Source organism: Dromiciops gliroides, chromosome 3, assembly GCF_019393635.1.
Source record: "Dromiciops gliroides isolate mDroGli1 chromosome 3, mDroGli1.pri, whole genome shotgun sequence".
NCBI classification, from domain to species: domain Eukaryota; kingdom Metazoa; phylum Chordata; class Mammalia; order Microbiotheria; family Microbiotheriidae; genus Dromiciops; species Dromiciops gliroides.
In genome coordinates, this window is record NC_057863.1 from 72,053,513 (window position 1) to 72,079,112 (window position 25,600).

Consider the following 25,600-nt stretch of genomic DNA (forward strand, 5'->3'; position numbering starts at 1 on the left):
CTCAGATGTTTCTAGGCTCCTTCTGAACATTTTAGCTGATAAGTGACTATTTTAACAAAAGCCCAACATCTTTTCTAAACATCTTCATTAATTCAGAGTTTCAGCTTATTCTACTTGCCATGAGCAATCAGTGGAAGTCATTGATTAAAAGCAGTTTGTCCCTTGGCACAATCTGAAATCAGTCTTCTTTCTTTACCCAGCTGGACCCATGGAACAAATCCTGATGTCATTCTCAATCAGAAAACTCCAGCCCTCAGTGTGGCAATAAGAATGGGGCCAATACCACGCAACAAGGATCTATAATGTAAGGCAGCAGCATAGTCACACTTTGTAGGACATGGGGAGAACACACTGAACTTTGAGGATGGCGCTTCTTCGTAAGCCGAGATCATTAGCACTCACTGTAAGTGTGAAATCTCTTAGACTAAGCTATGCAATGTGACTGGTTTATTTGTGTATTCCTATTGTGGTAAAAATTATTTGGGGTAAAGATATATATCAGTTTTAACTGAATCATTTGAGAGATTGTGCAATCTACTGAAGCGGCTTTTGAAGGACCTCCTTTTTTGGGGAGGAGAACGTGAGGAACTTCTGGTACGTGGACTTAAAAGTGAGGGCAAGAACGGAAATTCTCTCTCTCTGGCGGTGAATTTAGCAGCAGAGCGGGACTGAAAGGAGTGCATGTGGTTTGGTGTTCGGTCTTTTCAGAGATTCCTGGTCTGGTGGGCAGTTTGGGATTCAGTGAGTTTTATAAAGGAATAGACTAAGCTTAGATCTAAGATTATTCATTTGTATTTCTCCTTCCTTATTTCCCTAATTGGTTTCAACTCTTGTTGTCTAATTAATTCCCAAGTAATAAAATAAAAAACTGATCCATCATAGATTAAAGCTCAGTGGCTCCTTTTTCTTAAGGAAAGTTAAAGGGGGAGATTAATGCTCCGTATATCTAATTTGGCTTTCACACTATGTTTTTCTTCCTAGTGCTAAATGATAAAGATAATTTCAGGGCAAAATCAGTGTATTCCCTAGAGCAGACATACTATACAGCTGAAATCCACACAGGTTCTTCAATGCAGGGTTATCAGTGGATATTTTTAATGTGAAACAGAACAAGCTCTTTCTTTTCTAAATGATCTCAATGCCAGTCCCCGAAGTTTCTATATGAGTTTTACATTTTGAGGGGGTGTGGAAGATGGTAGGAGTGTGTGGGAGGGGTGGGGGTGGGGGTTCTTTTTTAACAAATACTAAGCATGTTTAAGATTAGGAAGATTATAACACAATATGAGAAAATAAAGTATTGGGATAAAAAAAAGACTATGGTTTTATTATTTATCAACCTACCTTTAATGCTTTGGGGAAGAAATAAGTGTGTGGAGTGATTACTGAGAACATGAGTACAGACATGCTTTTATGTACATAGTACTAGTTGTATCTCTTAATAGAGATCTAGGCTACATTTTGCTACAGTTCTACACTGTAATTACAGATTTTCTGATACACAGTTTCATATTAACTAGGAAGGCTTTTCAGACTCATGTAAGAATGGACTTCTTTTAGAAATGACCAAATTTCAACATGCTATTAACTCTATTGCTTTTGATATTGCTCATTGGCCTTGCACTTACATAACCTAACACCTTTGTTCATTCTGGTTTGGTTTAAACGGTTTCATCTTAATTAGGTACAAAAATACTTTTTTCCCCCCAAATTATTATTGATTTTTGTATGGTGCTCCTATCCTTTGGTCATCGGAAGAAAAGACATAGCCAAAGAAATGCAACCCAGAAGATAAGAGTTCAGCCCTATAGAACTCTGATCTAACCTCTCTTACAAACTTTCCACAATTGGAGGCCAGTTACCTACCTGAGATCACCTTAGCTTTATAGTTATTGCTACCTTGATCAAAGTGCGATGTGTTTAACTTCTCTAGTAAATGTGAATTGCCCAGCCTTATTTCATTATCTGGAGCTGATTCTCAATCAATATTTTCAAGACTGACAGGTTCACAGGTGTTAAGGGCGAAAATTCTAGCTAAACTGTATAAAATATTTAATGAGTGGTCGCCAATAAATTATAAGCTTTAGCAAGAGTTAGACTTTTAAGCGTTTATTAAGGAGAATAAGAATTTGGTAAAGAGAGAGGGAAAGGCCTAGATTCCTATCTATTAAAGGGAGAGTGCATTTGTAGCTCCGCTCTCCACCAGAGTCCAGAGGAAAGAGCACAAGAGCGCGAGACTGAGCACCAGTCTCTTCCTTCCTCCTCCCACTAGCCCGCATCATTTCCTGACGCCAAAGAAAAGACTCCTGGTCTTGCCCTCAAAGACCTTCACTTCATGGGCAGAACTCTTCTATAGTAAGTCTCCAGCAGGTGGCGTTATTCCAATCGTTACACAGGGAAATATAATATCACTTTTAAATGCATCTCTTCTAAGAGAATTCTCAGCAGGAATACATAATTTACCGGTTTCTCTCTATTTATTGACATTGTTTTGAAGGAGCATTAAGAGTACAATTACAGCAGGATTCCTTTGTACCCTGGATTTGCTCATATGTGGATAAGACCAACTATGTTAGAGCAGTTTTTTTTTTGTTTTATTTTGGGGTATAAGATGGGGGTTTGCAAGTAGAGGCAGGATGAACAATTGCAGAGGAAAGTCTGAAAAGGATTTCTGTGTAGGTACAGGCTTAGACTACTTGGCCTCTGAGGTTTCTTCCAAATCTGAAATGCTATGATTCTAATTACTCTGGGACTCAGTCTCCACACATATGAGATGGCTTATAACAATGACTACAGTAAGAGGGTAACAAAGGATTATTATATATTCTCTAGTCATATACATTTATATATAAATATCAGACACGTAAAGAACTTTAAAAAAAGTATTCAGGTGTTTCTAGTGTAATTTCATTGTGCAATTTCAAATACAGTGACTTCTGTTATGGTTTATACCTCTAACTCTGGAGTAAGGTTACTTGCCTTTGAAAATTAAGCTATGAAAAGAACCTAGAATCATTATGAGAGATTTTTTAAAAATTAGACAAGGTTTTAAAAAAGGTTCTGGACAAGTTAAACAATTAATACAATTTAAAATATGGCCTTGAGTCTTAGAATTTTCTTCTAAGATTATTCACTATTATTATTTATGAGAAGAACTGAGGAAAGGCATCAAGCTGGTAAAAACTTTCATGGGCCTAACAAGGGTTTTTGGTAAATGATTTTACTTAATGTCTTCCTTTCAATATCCTCAATGTAATTTAGAGACCTTAATTTAGTCATTTCTGAAGTAACCAATCTTCTGTTAAGAGAGCTAAATGCTATGTTCTCTCACCATTTTGAGATCTTCTAAAAACATCTGTCTGTCCACACAAGATTAGAAGGTTTAGAAAACGAGGTTACAAGTGGCAGGATGATATACATCTAATGTCACACAGAGCAAAGACAATTAGAAAACACAGGAGGAAGAGGTATCCTGTGGCAGAAGCCTCTGTGTTCCAGTGGATAAAATCAAGCTAATCCACCGTATGGATTTATGGCTTTGGAAAGAATACCCAAGGCCTTCAATAAAGGGAGTGCATCACAGTCAGTACTGCTACATCTGTGTGAATGGGAAGATGCTAGGCCAAACAAAAGGACAAAAGTATTAAGCAAATTAACCAGTTGGCTACAATGAATGGGTTTTTGTTTTGTTTTGTTTTGTTATTATGATTCATCTGAATCTCTTCTCTTCAGATCACTTCCCTGATCCAACTTTTTGCTTCTTCTGGAATCCCAACCCTCAAACGGTATCTCCATCCAACCTTTAGGATGGGTGATTCCACCAAGGTCTTCCACCAAAACCAGAGAAAACGAAGCTCAAATATGCCAAGAGGCACAACACAAGTTACTCTCACCTCCCTCCAATCTCCTGGTCAAACAGACCCCTTCTCATTGGCTCATTGGCGCTACTCTGACTCTCTGTGCCTGCCGAAATCGTTCTCCAGGTACAGACTCTGGCTGCGTGCGAACGCATCTTGACTGGTGCTAGTGATGGCATCCCTTCTCTGTTCCCACCCTTCAGTAGTTCAGCGACTATGGATCACACTAATCAGAAAATGTGGAAGAGGAATGATGCTTCTTGGTTTCCATGGGAGCTACATGTAATCATAATTATAGGAATTATCAAGGGAAAACCTTCCCTCTAAAGGATGGGGAGCTATGTTAAAAAAAAAAATGGCCTGAGAATAATGAACAGCCAGCTTTAAAAAGCAGAGAAATGAGATCTATGTTGGATGAAAGAATTTTCCTACACCAAAAGGACCACAGATGCTCGCTTCCCTTGCTTACTTTACCTCCTTAATTGCCTTTTGGCCAGTCCTATTATAATAGCTTATCCTGATTTCCCTGACTCCATTAAACCTCATGCTTCACGCTCCGTGTAAATGCCTGCCACTTTCTCCACTACCCAGTCCTGATGATCACTCTCCTCCTCCAAAACCTTCAAGGGCTCCCCATTTCCTACCAGAGTTCAAATCCCTTACCCTAGCATTCAAAGCCCTCCACAATTTGATTCCAAATGATTTTTTCAGACGTAATAGCATGGTAAAGTGGATAGAGAACTTGCCTCTGAGCCAGTGAGACCTAAGTTCAAGTTGTGCCTTTGACAACTACAGTACTGGATGTGTGACCCTGGGCAAGTCACTTAAATTCTCAGTATCCCCAGGCAACTCTCTAAGATGCAGAACAAGTGCCCATCTTCACTGATAGAGGAAATTTCCATTGTTCACACGAATGAAGCCACAAATCCCAGAACCATGCCCTCCCCAAAAGGAAAATAACTGACACCACACAGTGCTTCAAGATTTTTGAAGTGTCTTACACACTTCTTTTTGATCATCACATCAACCCTGTGAGGCAGATATTATAGGTATCATCATTACTCTTTGACATGCTCTGCATTCCTTCAAGCTGGGCCACTCATCCTTTCCCAAACTTATCCCACATGTTCCTAGCTCTACGCTTTGGCTGATGACATCCCAGGTGTCTGGAATTATGCGACCCTTAATCCTACTGCCCACCATAATCTCCTGAAATTTTGCTCATCCTTCAGGGCTAAGCAAAGATGCTACCATCTTCATGAAACCTTCCTTGATTCCCCTAAAAAAAGACATTATCTCTTCCACTTGGATAGTATTTCAAACCTTTCTTTTGTACTTATCATTCTCTATCTTGAATTATTGCTTTATTGTGTACCTGTCATCTCCAGAAAGGGCAGGATCAAGGTCTTATCTGAGAGTTGTATTTCCCACAACATCTAGCATAATGTTCTGTACATAATGGTAAGATGGACAAGACCCTTAAAAGAAGTGACTGCTAAACTGAATTAAGTTGTACAAGGCACAGATTCTGTCTTCTCAACACCAGATAAAATGTAACACACTGAACAGATCCCTAATGAATATGGAAGGATATCAATTATCCAGACTCATTATAAAGTATGGGGGCGGGGCAGCTAGGTGGCGCAGTGGATAGAGCACCGGCCCTGGAGTCAGGAGTACCTGAGTTCAAGTCCAGCCTCAGACACTTAACACTTACTAGCTGTGTGACTCTGGGCAAGTCACTTAACCCCAATTGCCTCACTAAAAAAAAAAAAAAACAAAAAAAAAATAAAGTATGGGGGTTTGTCTTTAGGAACACAATTTCTCTCTCCTGCTGATGAGCTTTTGGCTAATAAGTTCATCATTCACTCAATAAAAAACATTCATTAAGTACATATTACTCCTAAAGAGAAGTTCTGATAAAAAGGCTAGGTAAGGTAGAGGTGAAAGCAATCATATATATAGGGATTTGAAGTCATTGGGAGTTGCTGACTCACACACTTCATATCTCCCATGACAACAGAGAAATGAGACCTACCTATGTTCATCCTGATGGTGCTGCTGATGAAAATTTACAAAGATAAGCCTAAGATGCCTGATTCTGAGAGGATATCACATAACTGACTCACCAGGTTTTAGATAGGATCAAATCCATTTGAGCAAGACTGGCAAACTGGAAGGATCCAGAAAGCTGCCATACAAACAGTCAACCTTCCCAAATCCCTGGATGCTTAGGCACTAGACAGAACTGGGTTTATGAAAAGATGGGGGCAATCATGAATCAGACTGGTGAACCCAATACACTCACTGCACAAACTTTAAGTAAAATATACTTTTTAATATAAAACAGGTTAAGAAGGCCCTGTCACTTTTCAGTCAAAGGAGGCCAACAACATCTCATGAGTAAAGGCTGAGCAGCTCCTCCTTCCATCTAAACATAGAACACAACCTGGTTCACTGGCCTTTGACTGAAGTGATGCTGCTCTTGCCCCAATAATCCCTTCTCTGTCCATCCATGAAGATAGGAGAAGTACATAAGAACCATACCATATTCCTTTGATCACAGCCTTTGAAAAGTGCTACTTGTTTCACAGTTCAAACTATCTTTTCTACTTAAACTTAATTTTGTTCATCTGCTGCTGTCTGCAGAAAACATTGTGCTGACTGTATCAAGTCCTAGTATATTGCAGATCCTCTCAAACGATAGTCATAATTACTCACAAGAGCTCATCTTAATGCACACAGGAAAAACCAAGTGGATGAAGAATGCCTGTTGTCTAGCTTGTTAAGCCGATCTATCGGGATAGGTAGATGGATAAATAGACATAAATAGAGAGACATATATATGTGTTTATGTATGTATGTGTCCAACACACACACACACACACATCTTGGCTACATATCCGTATCTATATATTCATATATCTATATCAACACACATAGACACACACAAGATCGATCTACTGATCTACCTACCTACCTACCTATCTATCTATCTAACTCTTGGAAGGGTACTGCAGATGGACAATGAACTGAGTCCATTTGAGAACTGTATTCAACAATGTTGGGGCAGCCAGGAGGCCCAGTGGATAGAGTGCCAGGCCTAGTGTCAGGAAGATTCATCTTCCTGAGTTCAAATCTGGTCTCAGACACTTACTAGCTGTATGACTCTGGGCAAGTCATTTATCCCTGTTTGCCTCAGCTTCCTCATCTGTAAAATGAACTGGAGAGGGAAATGACAAACCACTCCAGTATCTCTACCAAGAAAACCCCAAATGGGGTCATGAAGAGTTGAACATGATTGAAATGACTCAACAACAAGTTCAACAACTTCAAGTTTCTCTTTGAAACAAAAACTCACCTTTTTAAACCCATATTTTTTGATGATGTTATATGGTTGTGAGTCATTGAATGCCACCATCTACAAAGAATCAAAATTGCAAGTCACCCAAAGAGCAATACAGAAATGTATGGTGGGCGTAGACAGGTCAGTCCACATTGCTAATGATGAACTATTGTGACTGGTATAATCAAAGAAATGTATAACAGGAGGCGGGCTGATTGTAGAAGAGCAAGGATAATAGGGAGTCTATCAAAATGGTACCCTGGTGCCCACCTAGTGTTAAAAGCCCTAAAGAAAGATACTGGGCACACTGGGGGTACTTCCTGTGGAAAATATAAGAGAAGACAAGGATCAAAGTCATATAGGATGAAAAGGTATGGATGGCTGAAATCTGTACCTCTGTACACAGTATCCACATAGATAAGTCATGGATCCATTGCAATATTTAACTAAAGGCCCAAACTCAAATGTTCTCTTTTATAGCATCTGTGAACAAAATTGCTAGGAATGAACATAAATGCACTTATCACCATTATCTACACAAACTGAAAGAAGAATCCTGAGTGGTTCCTGAGAATAGTATCATGATGGAATTGGCATCAGTTTTTTCATTTGGGTCAGCCTCTAGATCCTCTACCAAGAACGAGATCTGGCTCAATGGATTGCATGATATCTGTGAGACCCAGCTACTCATGATAGCCTTTGGGCAATCTTGCCACAATTCTCAGAAACAGAATTCTTACAGTACAGTGATTTTTTTTTGGTTTTTGTTTTGTTTTGTTTTGTTTTGTTAAGTGAAGCAATTGGGGTTAAGTGACTTGCTTAGGGTCACACAGCCAGTAAGTGTTAAGTGTCTGAGGCCGGATTTGAACTCAGGTCCTCCTGACTCCAGGGCCGGTGCTCTATCCACTGCGCCATCTAGCTGCCCCTTAGTACAGTGATTTTGATAAGCTAGATGCTATACAACAACTAAGAAAGTAACCTTCTAGGTGTGTTAAATAAATTGAGGGAGTTGAGAAGATACACGCACACGCACACGCACACCCACAATTCACAGAAAGGGCTGATGCTATAGGGCAAAGCTGAACACAATGCTACCATAAACACTAGCTTGCAATGATGATGAACAACCTAGCGTGAGACAGAAAGCAGTGAGAGAAAAAGGTATATACCCACATCTTACCTAGGCAACATATGGAGAATGAACTGCTTACCCCTACATAAGGAGAGGAATCCTAGGACCATACCTGGTCTGAAGAATTCCAAGGACAATATAGCTCAGTTCAGGGAGGAAGAGGAGATGTGGGGGAGGAAGGGGTTGGTTTTAAATCACTCTGAGGCAGGACTAAGGCATTAAATTAGGGGTCAAACATGTGGCCTGCAACACTCTTAAGTAGGGCCTGGCCCAGATCAAAATGTAATTGCGAAATATTTAACAAAACAAATGAAAATACAATAAAACATAAATAACACTGAGTTTTAAAACTAAGTATGCAAAACACAGGGATCCTTACGTATGGTTAGTGGTTGCCATTTCTATTTGAATTTGACACCACTGGGTGAAACTAAACTAGTTCTCCTAATGCCAAATCCTCAGAATTGGGTTAGAAAGTACCTGCTTCCAGAACTGTGTCACAGAAAGCATCTTGGTCCTGTTCTGAATCATTTCAAGTCTCATGGGGACTATCAAGTGATAAGCTGAAGACTCCAAAGGCCTTTAGTGGAAAATGAATTGAATGTTCCAAGGCTCTGGGTCCACAATTTGTATTAATGTGGTGACTCATCAACAAATACTACCCAAGTACCCTGCAGCTTCTGGGGGTTCCCCTGCATGCTAGTTGTAAAGTATGTCTAATGATGGACAATCTTTGAAATCCTTTCGGAGAAGTGCTGTATCAGGTATCACAGTTCAATCTTACTCCTAGTCGAGATTTTAAATCCATCAATGTCATTAAATATGTATTCTGTAAGGTAAAACAGATAGGGTGCCACCACTCACCTTCCCTGAAGTCAGCATTCTTTCGTCTCACTAGGACACGGAAGTTTTCAGCTGGATTCACACTGCCAACCTAAAAAACACCCACAGACAATGGCATCTCAGACCAATTTCCTTCTCTTCCAGGCATAACCCCAGGCAATACACAAAGGTTAGTTAACATGGTGCATTTTCCCTTGTGAAATCCAAGAGAGAGAAAGGCCTTTCCATTCATTTTGCTTTTCATGGCCTTGTTCAAAAGGCAGCGGTGCTATATGGCCAGTACCCTACAGTCTGGGTTTCCATTTAACTGACTTTATATCAGTTGGTTGTCTTTCCATGGAGGTCAGAGGTAATTGCAACTCAAGCAACCAATTTCCTCAGCTTGGTTTCAAGACTAAGCAGCATAGATTGCTTAATCTTCCCAGCACCCGAATACTTAGGAATGATAGTGATCTGCAGATTGATGTATAAGACAAAGTTCATGTGATTCTCTAAATCAGATGTCAAACATATGTCCTGCATATCACATGCTGACCACAATACTCCTGGATGTGGCTCAAACCAGACTAAAACATAAATGGGAAATATTAAACAAAATAAGTACCATAAAACACAGACAACATTACATTTTAAAACTGTCTGTATGCTGCCCACAGGGATCCTGATAGCAGCTAAGTGGTCCTCATTTCGATCTGAGTTTGGCATCACTGCATTACATGCCCTTTTAGGGGGGTTGGGTAGGTGGGAGATAACATATGTTGGAATTTGCAACTGAAACTCTGGGAAAGTGTTGGCCATTTGAACCTGGACATTTTCTTAAAGAGGGAATGTCAATAAATATATTGTACAGACACCTGGAGGGGTATCAAAGTGAAAACCCAGACCTCTTCACAGCTTATGGCACTTTGAGATCATTCTTACATTCCTTCATCTTAACTCCCAGCCTTAACGACAAATAGGAACCAGTCAGCCCACAGAAGGGATGCATGGTGGAGTGCCCAGCCTGGTTCTATAGCAGATAAATTTTTACTACACGGTGTTAAAGGAAAGTTTCTAGTTTGCTTTTGAAGCTATTATTCTATTTTTTTTTTCCTGGCAGGGCAATGAGGGTTAAGTAACTTGCCCAGGGTCATACAGCTAATAAGTGTCAAGTGTCTGAGGCTGAATTTGAATTCAGGTTCTCCTGAATCCAGGGCTGGTGCTTTATCCACTGTGCCACTTAGCTGCCCCCTGTAGCTATTCTTCTAAAAGAACAGGACAGGCTCTCACAAAGATATATGGTCTAGCATTTTTTTCCCCTTCAAAATAGGAGTAAAAGTAAATTTGCATTCATAAATTGCACATAATCTTTCATTTTTATAATCATTACATAATATATAATAATTTCTACTGGTGGTGGCTGGCCTTGAAGTTATAACAAGTAACAATATGATTTCCTATTAAAAATTTCCCAAAATGAAGAACCAATTCTCGTTTTTTACTAAAAATTCTTCTTTCTTCAAGCCTCAAAGTCAATATTAAATCATCAAGTACTATACAATGTCTACTATTCTCACTTTTTAAAGTGTCTGATCTTTTCTTTCTTCTCAGGGGAATGGCTAAGTTCCAGCTCCTACTTCTTTCTCTTTAGGAAGCTTCCTTTCATCACTATTCCCAATGTCCACTAACCTAAAGGCAGTATCTTCAAACCCCAAATACTCTCTCCTTAGACACGGAAAACCTCCACTTTCAGGAATCCTAAACTAATGGTGTGTTTTAGAGAAAGCAGCAGCATGGCCAGTGTCATTTTGCTTAGAATTCTTTGAATGCCAGAAAACAAAACCAATGTCATTTTCCTGCGGATAGAGTTCTAACTAAAAGGAGAACTCAAAAACAAATTCCCTCCCCCAGCAAGAATAATCTGTGATACTAAAAGCCACCCTTCCAAGCAGGTCAATGTGACACACAGATAATTTTCTGACTATATTTGTTAAAAAGAAGAAAAGAAGGAAAAGTAGAAGCAAGGCTTTTTTTTTTTTGGGGGGGGGGGAGGTGGTATTTTAAATGGTAAGGAATGAGAAGAGAGCAAGTGATTTGCCAATGATAAGGGTACTAGAGTTGAGGGACCTGCAACGAAATCCTTAACCTGGCAAGGGATCAAGACTTTCTTACACTGGTGATGTTGCCTTCAGCCAGGCTGGAGATACTAAAATTGCCTTCTCCTTCCTTTGTTTTGGCTTTTTTAGATACAGGTTCATCTTCGTGGCTAGGAAACAAACAAACAAAATGGTTATCTGGGTTTTCTACTTTTGTCTTAGAAAGAAAAATAAGTTATTCTGCCAACCATCAAAAAGAGGCACAAGGGCCTTCTTCTTACCCAACCTGTCTCCCCTAGCAGCCAGGCTGCAGCACCCAGGCTTTATGTCCCAGGAGTGTAGTAATTGCAATTAGCATTCACATCAGGACTCCCTGATAAAGATGAAAATGCAAGCAGAGGTAATGGAAATAATTTCATAGTAAGGAATCCATTACCTTTCAGATATTATTTGCTATTTCCTTTTTTAGAATTGATAGCTATTAGATATCTCTACACAGAAGACCTTTATATATAAATAACCCATCCTTTCTATGAGTGGATATGAGCTTTATAAACTTCTACTTAAAACTGTTAAAACCTCGATTAAATATGCAAGAATGCTCTTACAGAGGTCTTAAATTATCTTAAAAATCATTTTCAAAAAGTAATTTTTTAATTTTTCTTTTCTAAGCCTATGCAATTTTAAATTATATTCTAACATGATCTTTAAAGTACCTTTAGCCTAAAATGAAGTCCTACAAGTAGCATGTATACTTTTAATAGCACATCTTAAAGAAAAGAGCAGAAGCTCGTTAATAACAAGTGAAAATAAAATCCAGAGACACCGCCCATTATCTCTTTTCTGCTGCTGAGTGTAAAAATATGAGATTTTCTCCCAGTAAACAAAATCAATCTGGTATAAAGCTTACTGTCAAAAATAGCTGAAGAAGAACTGTAATCAGTAACTAAACTATGGTATTTGTAAACAACGTACTGTCACCAAAACCCTAAACTGGAGAACTAAACTAACAAAGAGATACTGAAAAGTGGTAATCCTAAAAATAACACAATGGCCACTGACATTTAAATAATGAATCACCTCTTATGGCCAAGTAGGGAGATTAAAATCAGAACAGCTTTATCCTTTCCAGAATTTGGAATAACAAGCAGAAATTAGAAGAAATGAGTGTGAGGAGACACATAGGGTGAGGAGAGCCTGAGGGACGTGAACAGGCTTTCTGTAACAGAGCATGCCAATCCTCTTTCCTCACTGGGTGAAAATAACTACAAGAACAAACATACTGCAGTGGGGAAAGCACTGAATTTGGAGTTGGCAAGGCCTGAGTTCATATTCTGGTTTGGCCTTGAAAAATTTTTTTTTTACATCTCCTCATTTGTAAAATGATAATTTTATTACAGCTTATACTATCTGCCTTAAAGGATTGTTGAGGAAAGCAATCTGTCAACATTTATTACCAATTAAGCGTGAATTAATAATAAGAATATAATCAATAAGCAAGATATCCATTTGATGACTATTAAAATGGTTTGACCTTGGGGGGAAAAAAGGTGAAAATACAAATGAAACTGACACCTGACCGGGTTGACAAAGTTTAATAAGTAGCCATGAAATATTTTGTAAATCCCAAGTCAAACTGTTTTATAGTTATTCAATGAACAATCATTAAGCAGCTATAATGTACAACACACTGTGCCAGGCACTGTGAAGCATATGAACATCAATTAAACATGGGTTCTCTACCCTCAAGAAACTTCTAACACAGCAGAGTTGATAAGACAGGTGCACAAATTAATATAACGCACAGAAGAGAACCCAGTGTTTAGAAGAGAACACATAAAAGGAGCAAAGAAGTCTAGAAGGAGGGGTTTTGAAGGCCCCTTAGGCAGCAGGCAGGAGCCTAGGGACCCCTCCCCAGAATTGGTTTTGTTGCCTCCATTCATAATTGAAGGAAAGACGAATGTTCAATTGGAGGTGAATGAAAATAAAGAGGTCATTTTTTGCCATCCAAGTTGATGGACCCCCTCGAGGTCCATGTACTCCAGGTTAAGAAAGCCTGTTCTAGAAGTGAGGGAGGGATCACTTATCCCCAGAGAGATTGAGAAAAAACTTTTACAGAGGAGACAGAATTTAACAATACTAACTGCCACCTCTATGAGGTAGAGAAGGCCAAAGATTAAGGAGCATGTCCATGTTACACTTGGAAACGTTGAGGGGTGGTAAAGGGGAATATGAATTACTCAAGATCATACTGTGGTGAAACCATTACCAGAACCTAAATTTTTCCCCCTTAAGGACAGTCATATTCATATTGTAAATAAAGAAGAGGAATAATAAATTACTGCATTGGGGGCGGCTAGGTGGCGCAGTGGATAAAGCACCAGCCCTGGATTCAGAAGGACCTGAGTTTAAATCCAGACTCAGACACTTGACACAGCTGTGTAACTCTGGGCAAGTCACTTAACCCTCATTGCCCCACAAAACAAACAAACAAATAAATAAATTGCTGCGTCTATAGTGCTGGCCAGTATTCTAGTTGTCTTTTTTTTTTTTTAGTGAGGCGATTGGGGTTAAGTGACTTGCCCAGGGTCACACAGCTAGTAAGTGTTAAGTGTCTAAGGCTGGATTTGAACTCAGGTACTCCTGACTCCAGGGCCGGTGCTCTATCCACTGCACCACCTAGCTGCCCCTCTAGTTGTCTTTTAACTTTTTGAAATAAACAAAAGAATCCTAGGATCCATGATGACCTGTATGAATACCCCAAATCCCAAAATGCATTATTATTATTATTATTATTGATGTTAATGATAATATTGCTTTACATTTTGAAGACAGAAAGGACTTAAATATGTGAGTATCTAGTCTTCACAACAACCCCGTGAGTTAGAGATGAGTCTCAGAAGTGGAACAGAATTTGACAAGAGTCACAGAGGAAAAGAACTGGGGAAAAACCCTGTGAGCTCCAGCCCAGTGTTTTCAGCTATCTTCTCAGTATTATGTTCTTTCCTAAGGAGTTCTTTAGGCTTGATTTCAGAATTAGAAAATGATTTAAGGGGGCAGCTAGGTGGTGCAGTGGATGGAACACCGGCTCTGGATTCAGGAAGACCTGAGTTCAAATCCATCCTCAGACATTTAACATGTACTAGCTGTGTGACCTTGGGCAAGTCACTTAACCCCAATTGCCCCCCCAAAAAAAAGAAAATGATTTAAGGTGGGAAGAAAAAGAAACGTATCCTTGAGAGTACCAGTCCTTTCCAAAAGGGTAAAAAATAGCAATCTAAAGTACAGAGGCAAACACAGAGGAAAAATTGCCCTAGGGCTCTTGGCATTTCTAGAAACACTGAGTTTTAAAAAACCCCTTGGGGACAGCTAGGTGGCACAGTGGATAAAGCACCAGCCCTGGATTCAGGAGGACCTGAGTTCAAATCCGGCCTCAGACACTTGATACGTACTAGCTGTGTAACCCTGGGCAAGTCACTTAACCCTCATTGCCCCGCCAAAAACAAAACAACAAAAACAAAAAATCCTTCACACATACTTTATTAAATGTTGATTTCTCCATCTTAGGTGTCAACTGAGTGAACATGCATAACACAACTAATATTTATAGACGGATATACTATTGTTGGCCAGTTTTTCCTTTCGTGGTGAGATGACTCAGTGGTTAATTAGGATGTAATTATATGATCTGGTAATTATAAATGCCTTGAGGGCATACATCAGGGTGTAGAGGAAAGAGCATGAGACTTGGAGTTAGGAGACTCAACTATGCCATTTACTGTCTGTATGACCTTGGGCAAGTTACTTGTCTCCTGTGGGTCTCAATTTTCCCATCTAAGTAATGAGAATGGACTAGGGTATGTTCAAGGCCATTTCCAGTTCTAATATTCTATAGTTCTATTACTGTGTCTTTCATACTGGCAGGCATAGTTCCTTGTTCACAGATAGACACTCAATAAATAAATTTTTATCAAATGAATGATTGTTAAAGTGCTCCCAAGCTAGAGAGAGAGAGAGAGAGAGAGAGAGAGAGAGAGAGAGAGAGAGAGAGCAAGAGCACATGAGCAAGCAAGCGAGAGCGAGCACACACGCATGTGAAAATTCTCTGACATTCATTCAGGAAATGTAGCCAAACCATAGCTCTGTAAAATGAGCAGAGAACAAGAATACAAGCATATGACTGTCTCATGAGGGAATGGTACAGAAAGATGGGAAGGTGTAACCAAAGCACTGCACTAACAGTGTTTTGAATAGGTGGGGTTTGTTTGTTTTTTTTTTAAGTAATTTACATTTTAATCAAAGGTGGAAGAGGAAAAGGCTCATTTCTTTCCAACAATACAGAAGGTAATAAAAATCACAAAGTGAAGCTTTAAAATTTACAGCATGTGCGCGCGCACATACACACCCCCACATGACTGAAGTAAAGCCAAGTTAGGTTGTCTTGGGAAGGGAAGGAATCAGTATCCATTCATCTAGCCCCAAATATTAAATTCAGAGGGCTGCACAAGGAAAATATATTTCCATTAAAAACTCTTACACAGAGATCACGATGAGACTAAATGGTGAGAAATACTGGCATCTTGTGGGAAGAAACTGCATCTTTTGCGTTTTGTGATATATGCAACACAGACTCTAACACCCCATGCCTATTTCTATTCTGGCTAAACCAAGCATATTAGCTACAAAAACTCCCAAGAAAACACAAAGATTTCTATGGTAACATGAGAAATAATTTACATAAATATTGTCAAACCCTTAGGGTTTTTGTAAATTGCCCAGGAAATAAAGAATCAACTCTTGCTTGGCTGGGGTAGCGTGGGGGTTGGGTGACCAGTTTCACTTGACTAGTGGAAAGTAGAGAAAAGATGTGAAGGGAAAGGGTAAAAGAAATATCTGGGTCCCAAATGGATGCTTAAAGAAATGTAGCATGCAGAACAGAAAGCTCAACTCTGGAAAAGATTCCCAATAATCTGTTCATCTAGGCCCTAGAGAAACAAATGAATTTATTAGATAGACAATCATTTTGAGATGGTCTAAAACTTAGCTTGCTAATTTACTTTACTAAATGGAAACTACTGGAAGTCTAAACATTGATAAGAAGGGGGTGGAGGGAAGGGGAAGGGTCTTAATAGCCACTGAAAGGCTCAAATAACTATATTACTGTATCTGCTTGTTTTGCTCTCTGCAAACTGTGAGCTTCTACAAGTGTCACCCTTGTGACACTTGTGAAAACTGTCAGGGGTAGAAGGCATTTTTCATTCTCCTTTTCCACTTGTCGTTGGGAGCTTCTGCCCTCTCCTGGCATCTACCCATTCAACCCAAAGGGGCCAGGTTACACTCAATGTCCCCAAAGTTAAAAAAGAAAAAAAACAAAACACAACTTAAGATGCCTTAGAGGAATAACCATAAGTCTGTGTTCTGTTTCTCTACTATATACCAAAAACTTAGATCACATGTCACAAAGAAATAGAGAAAACTATTTCTAAAAGCAAGGCCAAACAACTGCTTCGGCTGCAGCATAGTCTAAGGCAGAGACTCAGAATCTGGCTGGAATCTGAGACTCAGAGGTAACTAGTTCTTCCAGCAGCCCAGTAACACCAGTGCCGGCAGACAGGCAAACTCAGAATTCAGACATACACAGGATGAGGCCATGGCTCTGGATCACTAGAGATGACCCAGGCATGGTGAGTGAAGAGTTAACTGAACTTTACAAACCAGTGATGGCAAGATGGATGCAACATTTTAACTAGAAGAGTCTATTTAAGTCCTAAAAGGACTTTTTATGTGGAACATTCCAATTTTTCAGGCATATTTTCAGCATTTCAATTTTTCAGTGTCGATCTGTTACCAACCCTATCAAACTATAATCTGAAATGAATTATTAACACAATGACAGCACCAACCAGACTTACTTATCTTGGAAGATGTCCTGAGCTGTTTTTTGATCCCTTTTCTTGACAGCTTCAGTTAGAGGGAAAAGAGCCTTTATTTTGGAGAGAGGGGCTTGGCACTTAGCTGTCACCTCCTCAGGGGGATCCAGCATGTCCCAGAGATGTTGCTGGATTGGTGGCAGAGGATCACTGGGGTGCAGAGCTCTATGGAGCAAGCACTGTTGAGAAAAGGTAGAGAGCGTCCAGTTCACAGTGTGACCGCTAGACAATTGACATCTTCCCTCAAATAGGGATTCTTAGTCTAGAACTCCGGAAAACTGTCATATTTCTTAACATATGCGAATGACATAAAAAACACTGAACAACTTCCACAAAATAATTAAAAGTGAATGTTTCAAAATTACAAAGAACAAGTATGGTCCCCCAAAAAAGATAGAAAAGTCACCACCCCACTCCTTTGCAGAAGTGGGCAGTTCATGAGTGTGGAACACTGTACATATTTTCAGACTTTTTCTATTTCAATGATTGGTTTTGCTAGTATTTTTACCTCTTCTCCCCCCTTTTCTTCCTTTAAAAATATTATTTGTCACATGGGATACTTCTCTGGAAGAATACTGGATATTGGGTGAAATTTTAATGATGCAAACCAAAATATATCAATTTTTTAAAATTGAGTAGTTACTAGCATTATCATTGTTTTGTAGGCCGTAGGAATTGATGCAGGTAGCAGGAAGCAGTAACTGACTCAGTCCAAATCAGGTTCTCCTGTGTTCATGTGACTAGCATCTCCAAGACCCAGATTTATGATTACTGGGCACATGTTTTGGCAAGTAGAATCAGTCCTTAGTTGTGTACTGTTGTTTGCCTATAAAAAGTTTGTACTCTGTTCTGTATAAATAGACAGATAAGCCACCATCCTAACAACTGAAGAGAAAAATCTCACCCTCCCTTAGTCATTGGTAACACCTGTGATGAGGAACAGTTTCAAAAGCAAGCTGGGATACAAGGCTACCTAGTAACTATCTCCATCTTAAAGCGGTGAAAACGCTAGTTATTTCAAAATAGCATGAACTGCAAACGAGAAAGTTCCACACTTACAAATGAGTGCTTAAAAAATTAAATGGATCTGAAGAATGTTCTCCCAATCCTCACTTTCCCCATAGTGCAGGTAATTTGTTTTGTATTCCTGCCCCTCCCCGCCCCAATCAATAAAGCTAAAATAATCAAGAGCATCCAAGAATAAACATCCCATTGCCTAAGACATTCTTGAAATGGGAGCAAGGTGCTAATTTTCTCTTGAAATTTTACATGTTGCTTTCTCTTTCCAAGACAACTAATAAACATCTATCTTCTTGTCTTAGAATTCAAGTTCTCTCTTCTTTCCTCTTTAATTCTTTCATAATCTTCTTAAATATCAATGACCATAGGACATAATCTTAACTAGCAAACAATGACACAGAACCTCGAGGTTTACAAACATCACCTTAACTCATGGCCTTCACTGCACTCCCCACAGTTATATCTTCCAAAATACGATCTCAAAAAGTTCTGAAGAAATTCTAATAATCTAAGCCCCAACAGAGAATATTTGCCATATATTTTGAAAGCCTCTCCTTGAGAAGTTCACTTAGCAGTAAGGAAGCTAGTAGCAAAAGTTCAGCAGAAAAAAACAAATTATTTTACTTGGCCTCTTTGAAGAAAATTGTTGGAGTTATAACATAAACTGGGTAATTCTTTCAAAGACCATTATTTTTCTGCCTTCCATAACAAAATATTTCTAAAAGACGAACCAACGCATTGAAGAACATTTCAAAAGGAACATTTTAAATAAAGGGCAGATGCGTTAAATCAGGAAGTCATGCATACAAAGGAATCCAAAATTATTAAAAGGAGGTTTAAGCCAGAGCTAATCTCACCACTAAGCAAAGCAATGGGCTGACAGGCATTTTTCAGATTGGTTAAAAGATTAAAGGATAAAAAAGTCCAAGAAAGGTGCTTTAATGGTGAGTATGGCTTATTTCAGTAGCATCTTCTACCAAGAGGGAAGCTGAAACCATCTGCCACCACCGAACTAGCCTAAAATAATGATTCCCCCCCCAACCAAGTGGGATTTCCCAAAACAATGTATCATGAGTGATACCTCAAGTAATACGTTCCCCTGGACATTAAGCCTTTTATTATAATAATAAATAATAATAGCAATAACTTTAATAGTTCTTTAAAGTTTGCAGGGTGTTTTAGATGATCTCATTTGATATTTGCTCTCTACTACCTGAGCTAGGAGACAGAGATAACTCCAGAGGTCAGGACTATCATTCCAAAAGAAAATGCACCCCCTCCCCTGACTCTCAGGAATCTTTTCCGACCCCACCCTCAAAAGGAACTGTCCACTGTCAGGTGATCACCCCATCTCTCCTCTATAAAAGCTTTGACCTTTCTTCCATCGGAGGAGAAAGGTGTCTCTAAGCCATCTTCTCTCTCGGTCACCTTCTCTAGCACCCAAATAAAAGGCCATTTTTATTCTAATTGGATTGTGTTGTAATTCTTTAAAGAGGAAAATCTAAGGACCCCCCCTCCCCATCTATTTCTCCTATGACAATGGATTATTTAATTATATCTTAATAGAACAAGGCAGCATGGAGAGGGCTGTTTTGTTTAAGAATTTTTTATGTCAGAGAATGAGACACATTTCATTTTCTCCTCAACATATTTCATCATTTCGATTAAAAGCACATCTCTAAAATGAATCCACACTCCAATTCCTTCTCCTAGTAAGGATAATCTCTGATAATGAAAGCTACCCTTCTAAGCAGGTCAATGTGCTGTACAGGTAATTCTCTAACAATTTCACCAAAATGAAGAAATATGAAAGAAGGAAAAATAGAAGCTATTTTTCATCCTATTTGAGTGAATAAAGAGCACCTGAGTTCAGGTCAAATCAAATGAAATAAAAAAGCATTGACTAAGCATTTACTTTATGTAGATGTCTTGCCTGGACCACGGGCTGAGCTCTGTAACTCTGGGGAAAACACCTAACATCCTAGTGCCCTAGGCCACTTACTAAGACTATAAAGTCTTTCTTTGTATCCTAGGCCCTTAGTACATAAGTGATCTCTTAATGAATGCTTGATGAATGACTGTCTAACAATAAGTTGCATGAAAGGTGCCAATCAGCTTTGGTAGAGGGAATTTTTGTTATTCAAATGAAATCATAGCTCTAGTCTCTACCTCTATCTGTAAAGAAACTCAGTCATTTTCTCTAATAGAGTTCTTAAAAATTATTGTGTCATGGATCCCCCTGGCAGTCTAGTGAAGCCTATGAGCCCCTAAAGAATCATGTCTTTTTAAAAAATAGTATTTTATCTTTCCCCCCAATTATATGTAAAGACAATTTTTAACATTCATTTAAAAAAAATTTTGACTTTCAAATTTTCTCCCTCACCCCCTCACTTCTCTCCTCCCTGAGACAGGAAGCAACATGTTCAATCATGGAAAACATTAGTATATTAGTCACATTGTAAAAGAAGACACAGACCTAAAGAAAAATAACCATTAAAAAAAATACACAAACTGAAAAACAGTTCCTTACACTATAACAGATCTTTCACACCCATTCATCTGAGATAAGTTACCCCATCTGACTCTCTTCCCACTTCTCCCAGTGCATTCCTCTTTCTCACCCCTTAATGTTTTTAATATCATCCCAAAATCAACTTGTACCTGCCCCCTCTATGCATATTTCTTCTAACTCACCTAATAATAATGATAATGATAGAGTTATTAAGAGTTACAACTACCATGTTCCCATGTAGGGATATAAACAGTTTAATCTTATTAAATCTCTTGTGTTTTCTCTTTCCTATTTTGCCTTTTTATGCTTTTCTTGAGTCTTGTATCTGAAAGTCAGATTTTCTGTTTAGCTGTTTTGTTTTGTTTTAATCAGGAATGCTTGAAAATCCTCTATTTCACTGAATATCCATTTTCCCCCCTAAGTATTATGTTCAGTTTGGCTGAGTAGGTGATTCTTGGTAGTAACCCAAAGTTCCTTTGCCTTCTGATATACTGTATTCCAAGCCCACTTCTGCTCTAATGTAGAAGCTGCTAAATACTGTGTGATCCTGACTATGGCTCCTTGATATTTGAACTGTTTCTTTCTGGCTGCTTTCAGTATTTTCTCCTTGGCCTGAGAGTTCTGGAATTTGGTTACAATAACCTTGGGAGTTTTCATTCGGGGCTTTCTTTCAGGAGATGGTCAGAGGATTCTTTCAGTTACTATTTACCCTCTGGTTCTAGATTATCAGGGCACTTTTCCTTGATAATTTTCTGAAAGATGACGTCTAGGCTCTCTTTTCAATCATGGCTTTCAGGCGGTCTAATCGTTCTTAAATGATCTCACCTGGATCTTTTCCATGTCAGTGATTTTTCCAATGAGATAGTTCACATTTTCTTCAATTGTTTTTTCCATTCTTTTGATTTTTATTGTTTCTTGAGTCCCATAAAGTCATTAGCTTCCACTTGTCCCATTCTGATTTTTAAGGAATTATGTTCTTCATTTAGCTTTTGTATTTCCCTTTGCCTTGGCCAATTCTAGTTTTTAGGGAGTTCTTTTCTTCAGTGAATTTTTGTACTTCTTTTTCCATTTTCTGTACTTCCTTTACCAAGCCACTGACTTTTTTTCATGAATCTCTTGCATAACTCATTTCTTTTCCCGGTTTTCCTTCTAGCTCTCTTTTTTTATTTTTTAAATATTTTTTTTATCTTTTCCAGGAGTTCTTTTTGGGCCTGAGACAAATTCATATTTCACATTGAGGCTTCATAACTAGGCATTTTAACAGTTATTTTCTTCTAAATTTTTGTTTTGAACTTACCTGTTGTCATAGTAGCTTTCTGTGGTGAGGATATTTTGTTTGTTTGTTGCTCATTTTTCAGCCTATTTCATGACTTTAAATTGAGCTCAGGGGCACAGGGGGTGCTGTCCCAAGCAACTGCTCTGCTGCACCAGGGTCACAGATGGCCTCAGTTGCTTACCTGTGCTGGGGCTGGGGGCCTCTCACTGGCTTGCCCAGATACCACCTGCACTGGTCTGTGCTCCCCCTTTACCCAAGTGAGGCAGACCCTTTCTGCAGTCCTTCTAAGTTGTCTCGGGCTGGAAAATTGTATCACCCCCTCCTCTTGTGGTTCCTGCCTCTCCAGAATTTGTACTGAGGTGAGATTTAAAGTTGTTTGGAGGGGAATTTGGGAGAGCTTTGGCAAGTGACTGCCTTTTCTCTGCCATCATGGTTCTGCCTCTGTCAAGAATGTCTTAAATGCATAAAATAAAATACATAGGATTACAAAGGAAATAAATTATATTAAAGTGGTTATCAAAAAATTTGTTTGTGGACTGAAGACTAAAAACTCCTGTCTTAAAGTGTTATCTTAGCCTGGCCACATAATTTTGAACTTTTTAATCCATAATTACAGAATGACTTTCCATTCTTAAAATTTCAGATTATTAGCAAACTACTATTGAAATCTGGGGACACAAGGAAGCTGGGCCCCCTAGAATCAAACTTGACTTTCTAAATATATATATTTATATAATATATATTTATATATTGTATAAGTATATATATTTATATATTATATAAGTATTTATATATTATATATAAATATATATTTATATATTATATATAAATATATCAGATGATATTTTTAGGGGGACTTGGAGGAACTTCATTTTAGTGGGGCTTGAAGGAACTTTTTTTAAAAATGTTATTTTTAGCATTCCATTTTAAAAAAAAATTTGCGATCCAAATTCTCTTCCTTCCTCCTACCCCACCCTCCATCTACTGAGAGGGCAAGCAATTATCAATTAAACATGTGAAATCATACAAAACATATTTCCATGTTAGCCATATCACAAAAAAAAAAAAGAAGAAAAGCAAGGAAAATGAAGAGAGTAAATTATACTTCAATTTGCACTAAGAGTTCATCAGTTTTCTCTCTAGAAGTAGAGAGCCTATTTTCATCATGGATCATTGAAGGAAGTCTTTACAAAATGTAAGTATGTGGTTTTAGGGCCCATAAGAAGAGCTAGTACCTAGCTTTATGCCTTGCAGGCTACTCTCTGGCTTCCTTGACCAGCATGAGCCTACCCCACTGAGGCTGTTGTATACCTAATCTTTGCCCCTGTCACTGGCTTCTTCCAGTACATAAATTCCTTCTGCCCTGAAGTATTTCCTTCTACCACTTCTTGAGCTAATGGTTTCTTCTCCTTTAATTTTAAACTGAACAACTGTCCACCCCGCTCACTGTACCCAAGACTCACAAGCACAGATCTGATATCTGATATGGTATCACTATTTAATGATTTTGATACTGACATCATTTTTGACTGTTTATTAAACTGAATTGAAATGTTTGCTGAATTTCCACTTTAATTAAGAAGCTTCTAACAAAGAAGCATAATTAGAATACATCTTTTTTGTTTACAGATATTACTGTACTATATTTCACTAAAATGCCTTCTTTTCTTTGGATACAGAAACCAAGGAACCCACATCATTCACATGAAAATGTCAAGAAAAAAGCCAGGAGACCCCAGGTGTAAAAGCTGTAAGGAATTAGCTTTTTGCTAAACACATTGAAGAGAAAAAGCTTGGCCACTTCTCTACAACAAAGATATATTAATGTTCATTGCTTTGGTTCTTCTCTGAGTTTTCTCTCTTCCCAATTTCTGTCAAGGGCACTGCCATCCTTCTAGTCACTCAGGTTAGCAATCTTGAGGTCATCAACTGTTCACTTTCCCTCACCTCACATCTCATTAGTAGCCAATTTGTTTTGCTTCTACTTCTTCACTCCCAAGGCTGCCACTTTGCCCTTGGACTACTGTACAAACTTTCTAATTGCTCTCCCTCCCCCAGGCCATCTTCCACATAGCTTCCAAGATGATTTTACTAAGAGAAGGTCTTATCATATTATTACTGATAACTTTTTACAATAAATTCCAGTGGCTTCCTAATGCCTTGAGGATCAAATAGAACCTCTTAGACTTGTCATTTAAAATCCTCCACAACCTGGCTCAAACCCACCTTTCCAGCCTTATTCTATTTCCGTTCACACTCTGCACAGTCTGCATTATCCCTTTTCTGCTTTCAATGGTTCAGCCAGATTAGCATGCTCTCTCTTACCCATGAGACACTCTCTCTATTATCTCTGGACTTTGCACTGGCTGATTCCAGGCTGTGAATGCTCCTGTCTCTTCATCCCTGTTTCCTTCAAACTCAACTCAAGCACTATCTCCTACACAAAGCTCTTCCTGATCCCTTCCAGCTGCTAGCTCCTTCCTAACAATCGCTGCCCTGAGCAAATTACCCTGTATTTATTTTTGTATACACTTACATAAAAAGTCACTTAACCTCTCAGTGCTCTAGGCAACTCACTAAGACAAGAAATTTCAGAGAAGCTGCTGAAGTGCATCAGTCAAGGGAATCTCCTCATATGGGAATTCCTTACACCAATAATATCACAGGGGGAACCCCTACCTGTATACTTACAGAGGCTCGGTTGTCTCCCATTGAGCATGAGCTCCTAGGGCACAAGGACTGCTTTATTTTTGTTTTTGTATCTCCAGGGCCTGTCACAGTGCCCAGCACAGACAGGCATTTCCTCAACTCCAGGTGAGTGATGTACAATAATCCTGTGAAGTGGGCAGACCAGGTAGCATAATCCCCACTACACAGATAAAAAGGCCAAGGCCTTGTTGTTATCCATCTCTCACCTGAAACAACCTCTGAAACTGGGGATTTGGAATTTTAGAGGTTTGGAACATGTCTTCAATGGTGTCCTCAGCATCATCTTTGTTAACCAAGCTCATGGAGTCAATCAAAGCATCAACTGCAGAAAGCTGGGCCTCTAAAATCGAGCACAGAGATAGAATTATTCCCGCGTTTGGGTTGACCCAAACCACTTCTTTTTCACTCTCATCTCTTCATGACAACACTGACGTCATTAGAGCCCATCACAAGAAAGAGCTTTTATCTTAGCAGTCCCGACCACAACTCTGGAAAGAGCCCATTCCTGTAACAGTGCCTTCCATGAGCTAGAGACAGAAATGCTTATTTACAAGCCTCCTAGGTAAGTGCTAAGTCTTTTACAAATTTCATCAAAACCTAGCATCTGCTACACTGACACCTTACAAAGAGCAGGTGCTTGATAAATACCTGCTGACTGATTTCTATCAATCTTTTGGGCTTTTCCCTTCCAAATGGGTCAGCCAAAAAAAAGAAAAAATGTACAAAAGGCTACTAAATAAAAATACTTTTGGTTAAACAGTTGCATGCATCTATATTCTCAGTTTTGTCTGGTCTGGAGCATTCACATGAAATGGCGTTCTGGGTCATTACCAGCCATGAAACATAAAGTTCAGAAGAGTAAAGAGTTACTGAAAATTACGTTATGTTTCTTTTTTTCAACTT

At 38.8% G+C, this 25,600-nt stretch overlaps 1 protein-coding gene across 1 annotated transcript in view; it reads right to left on the reverse strand.

The window, feature by feature from the left end:
• The window catches only part of XRCC5 (X-ray repair cross complementing 5), a 115,472-nt gene that overhangs the window by 45,400 nt on the left and 44,472 nt on the right, over positions 1-25,600 (reverse strand). The window contains exons 13-16 of the mRNA XM_043995691.1: positions 24,904-25,037; positions 17,163-17,359; positions 11,327-11,420; positions 9,197-9,266 (exon numbers count right to left, since the gene is read on the reverse strand). Coding sequence (XP_043851626.1) covers positions 9,197-9,266; positions 11,327-11,420; positions 17,163-17,359; positions 24,904-25,037 — 495 coding nt within the window. The remainder of the gene's footprint in view (positions 1-9,196; positions 9,267-11,326; positions 11,421-17,162; positions 17,360-24,903; positions 25,038-25,600) is intronic.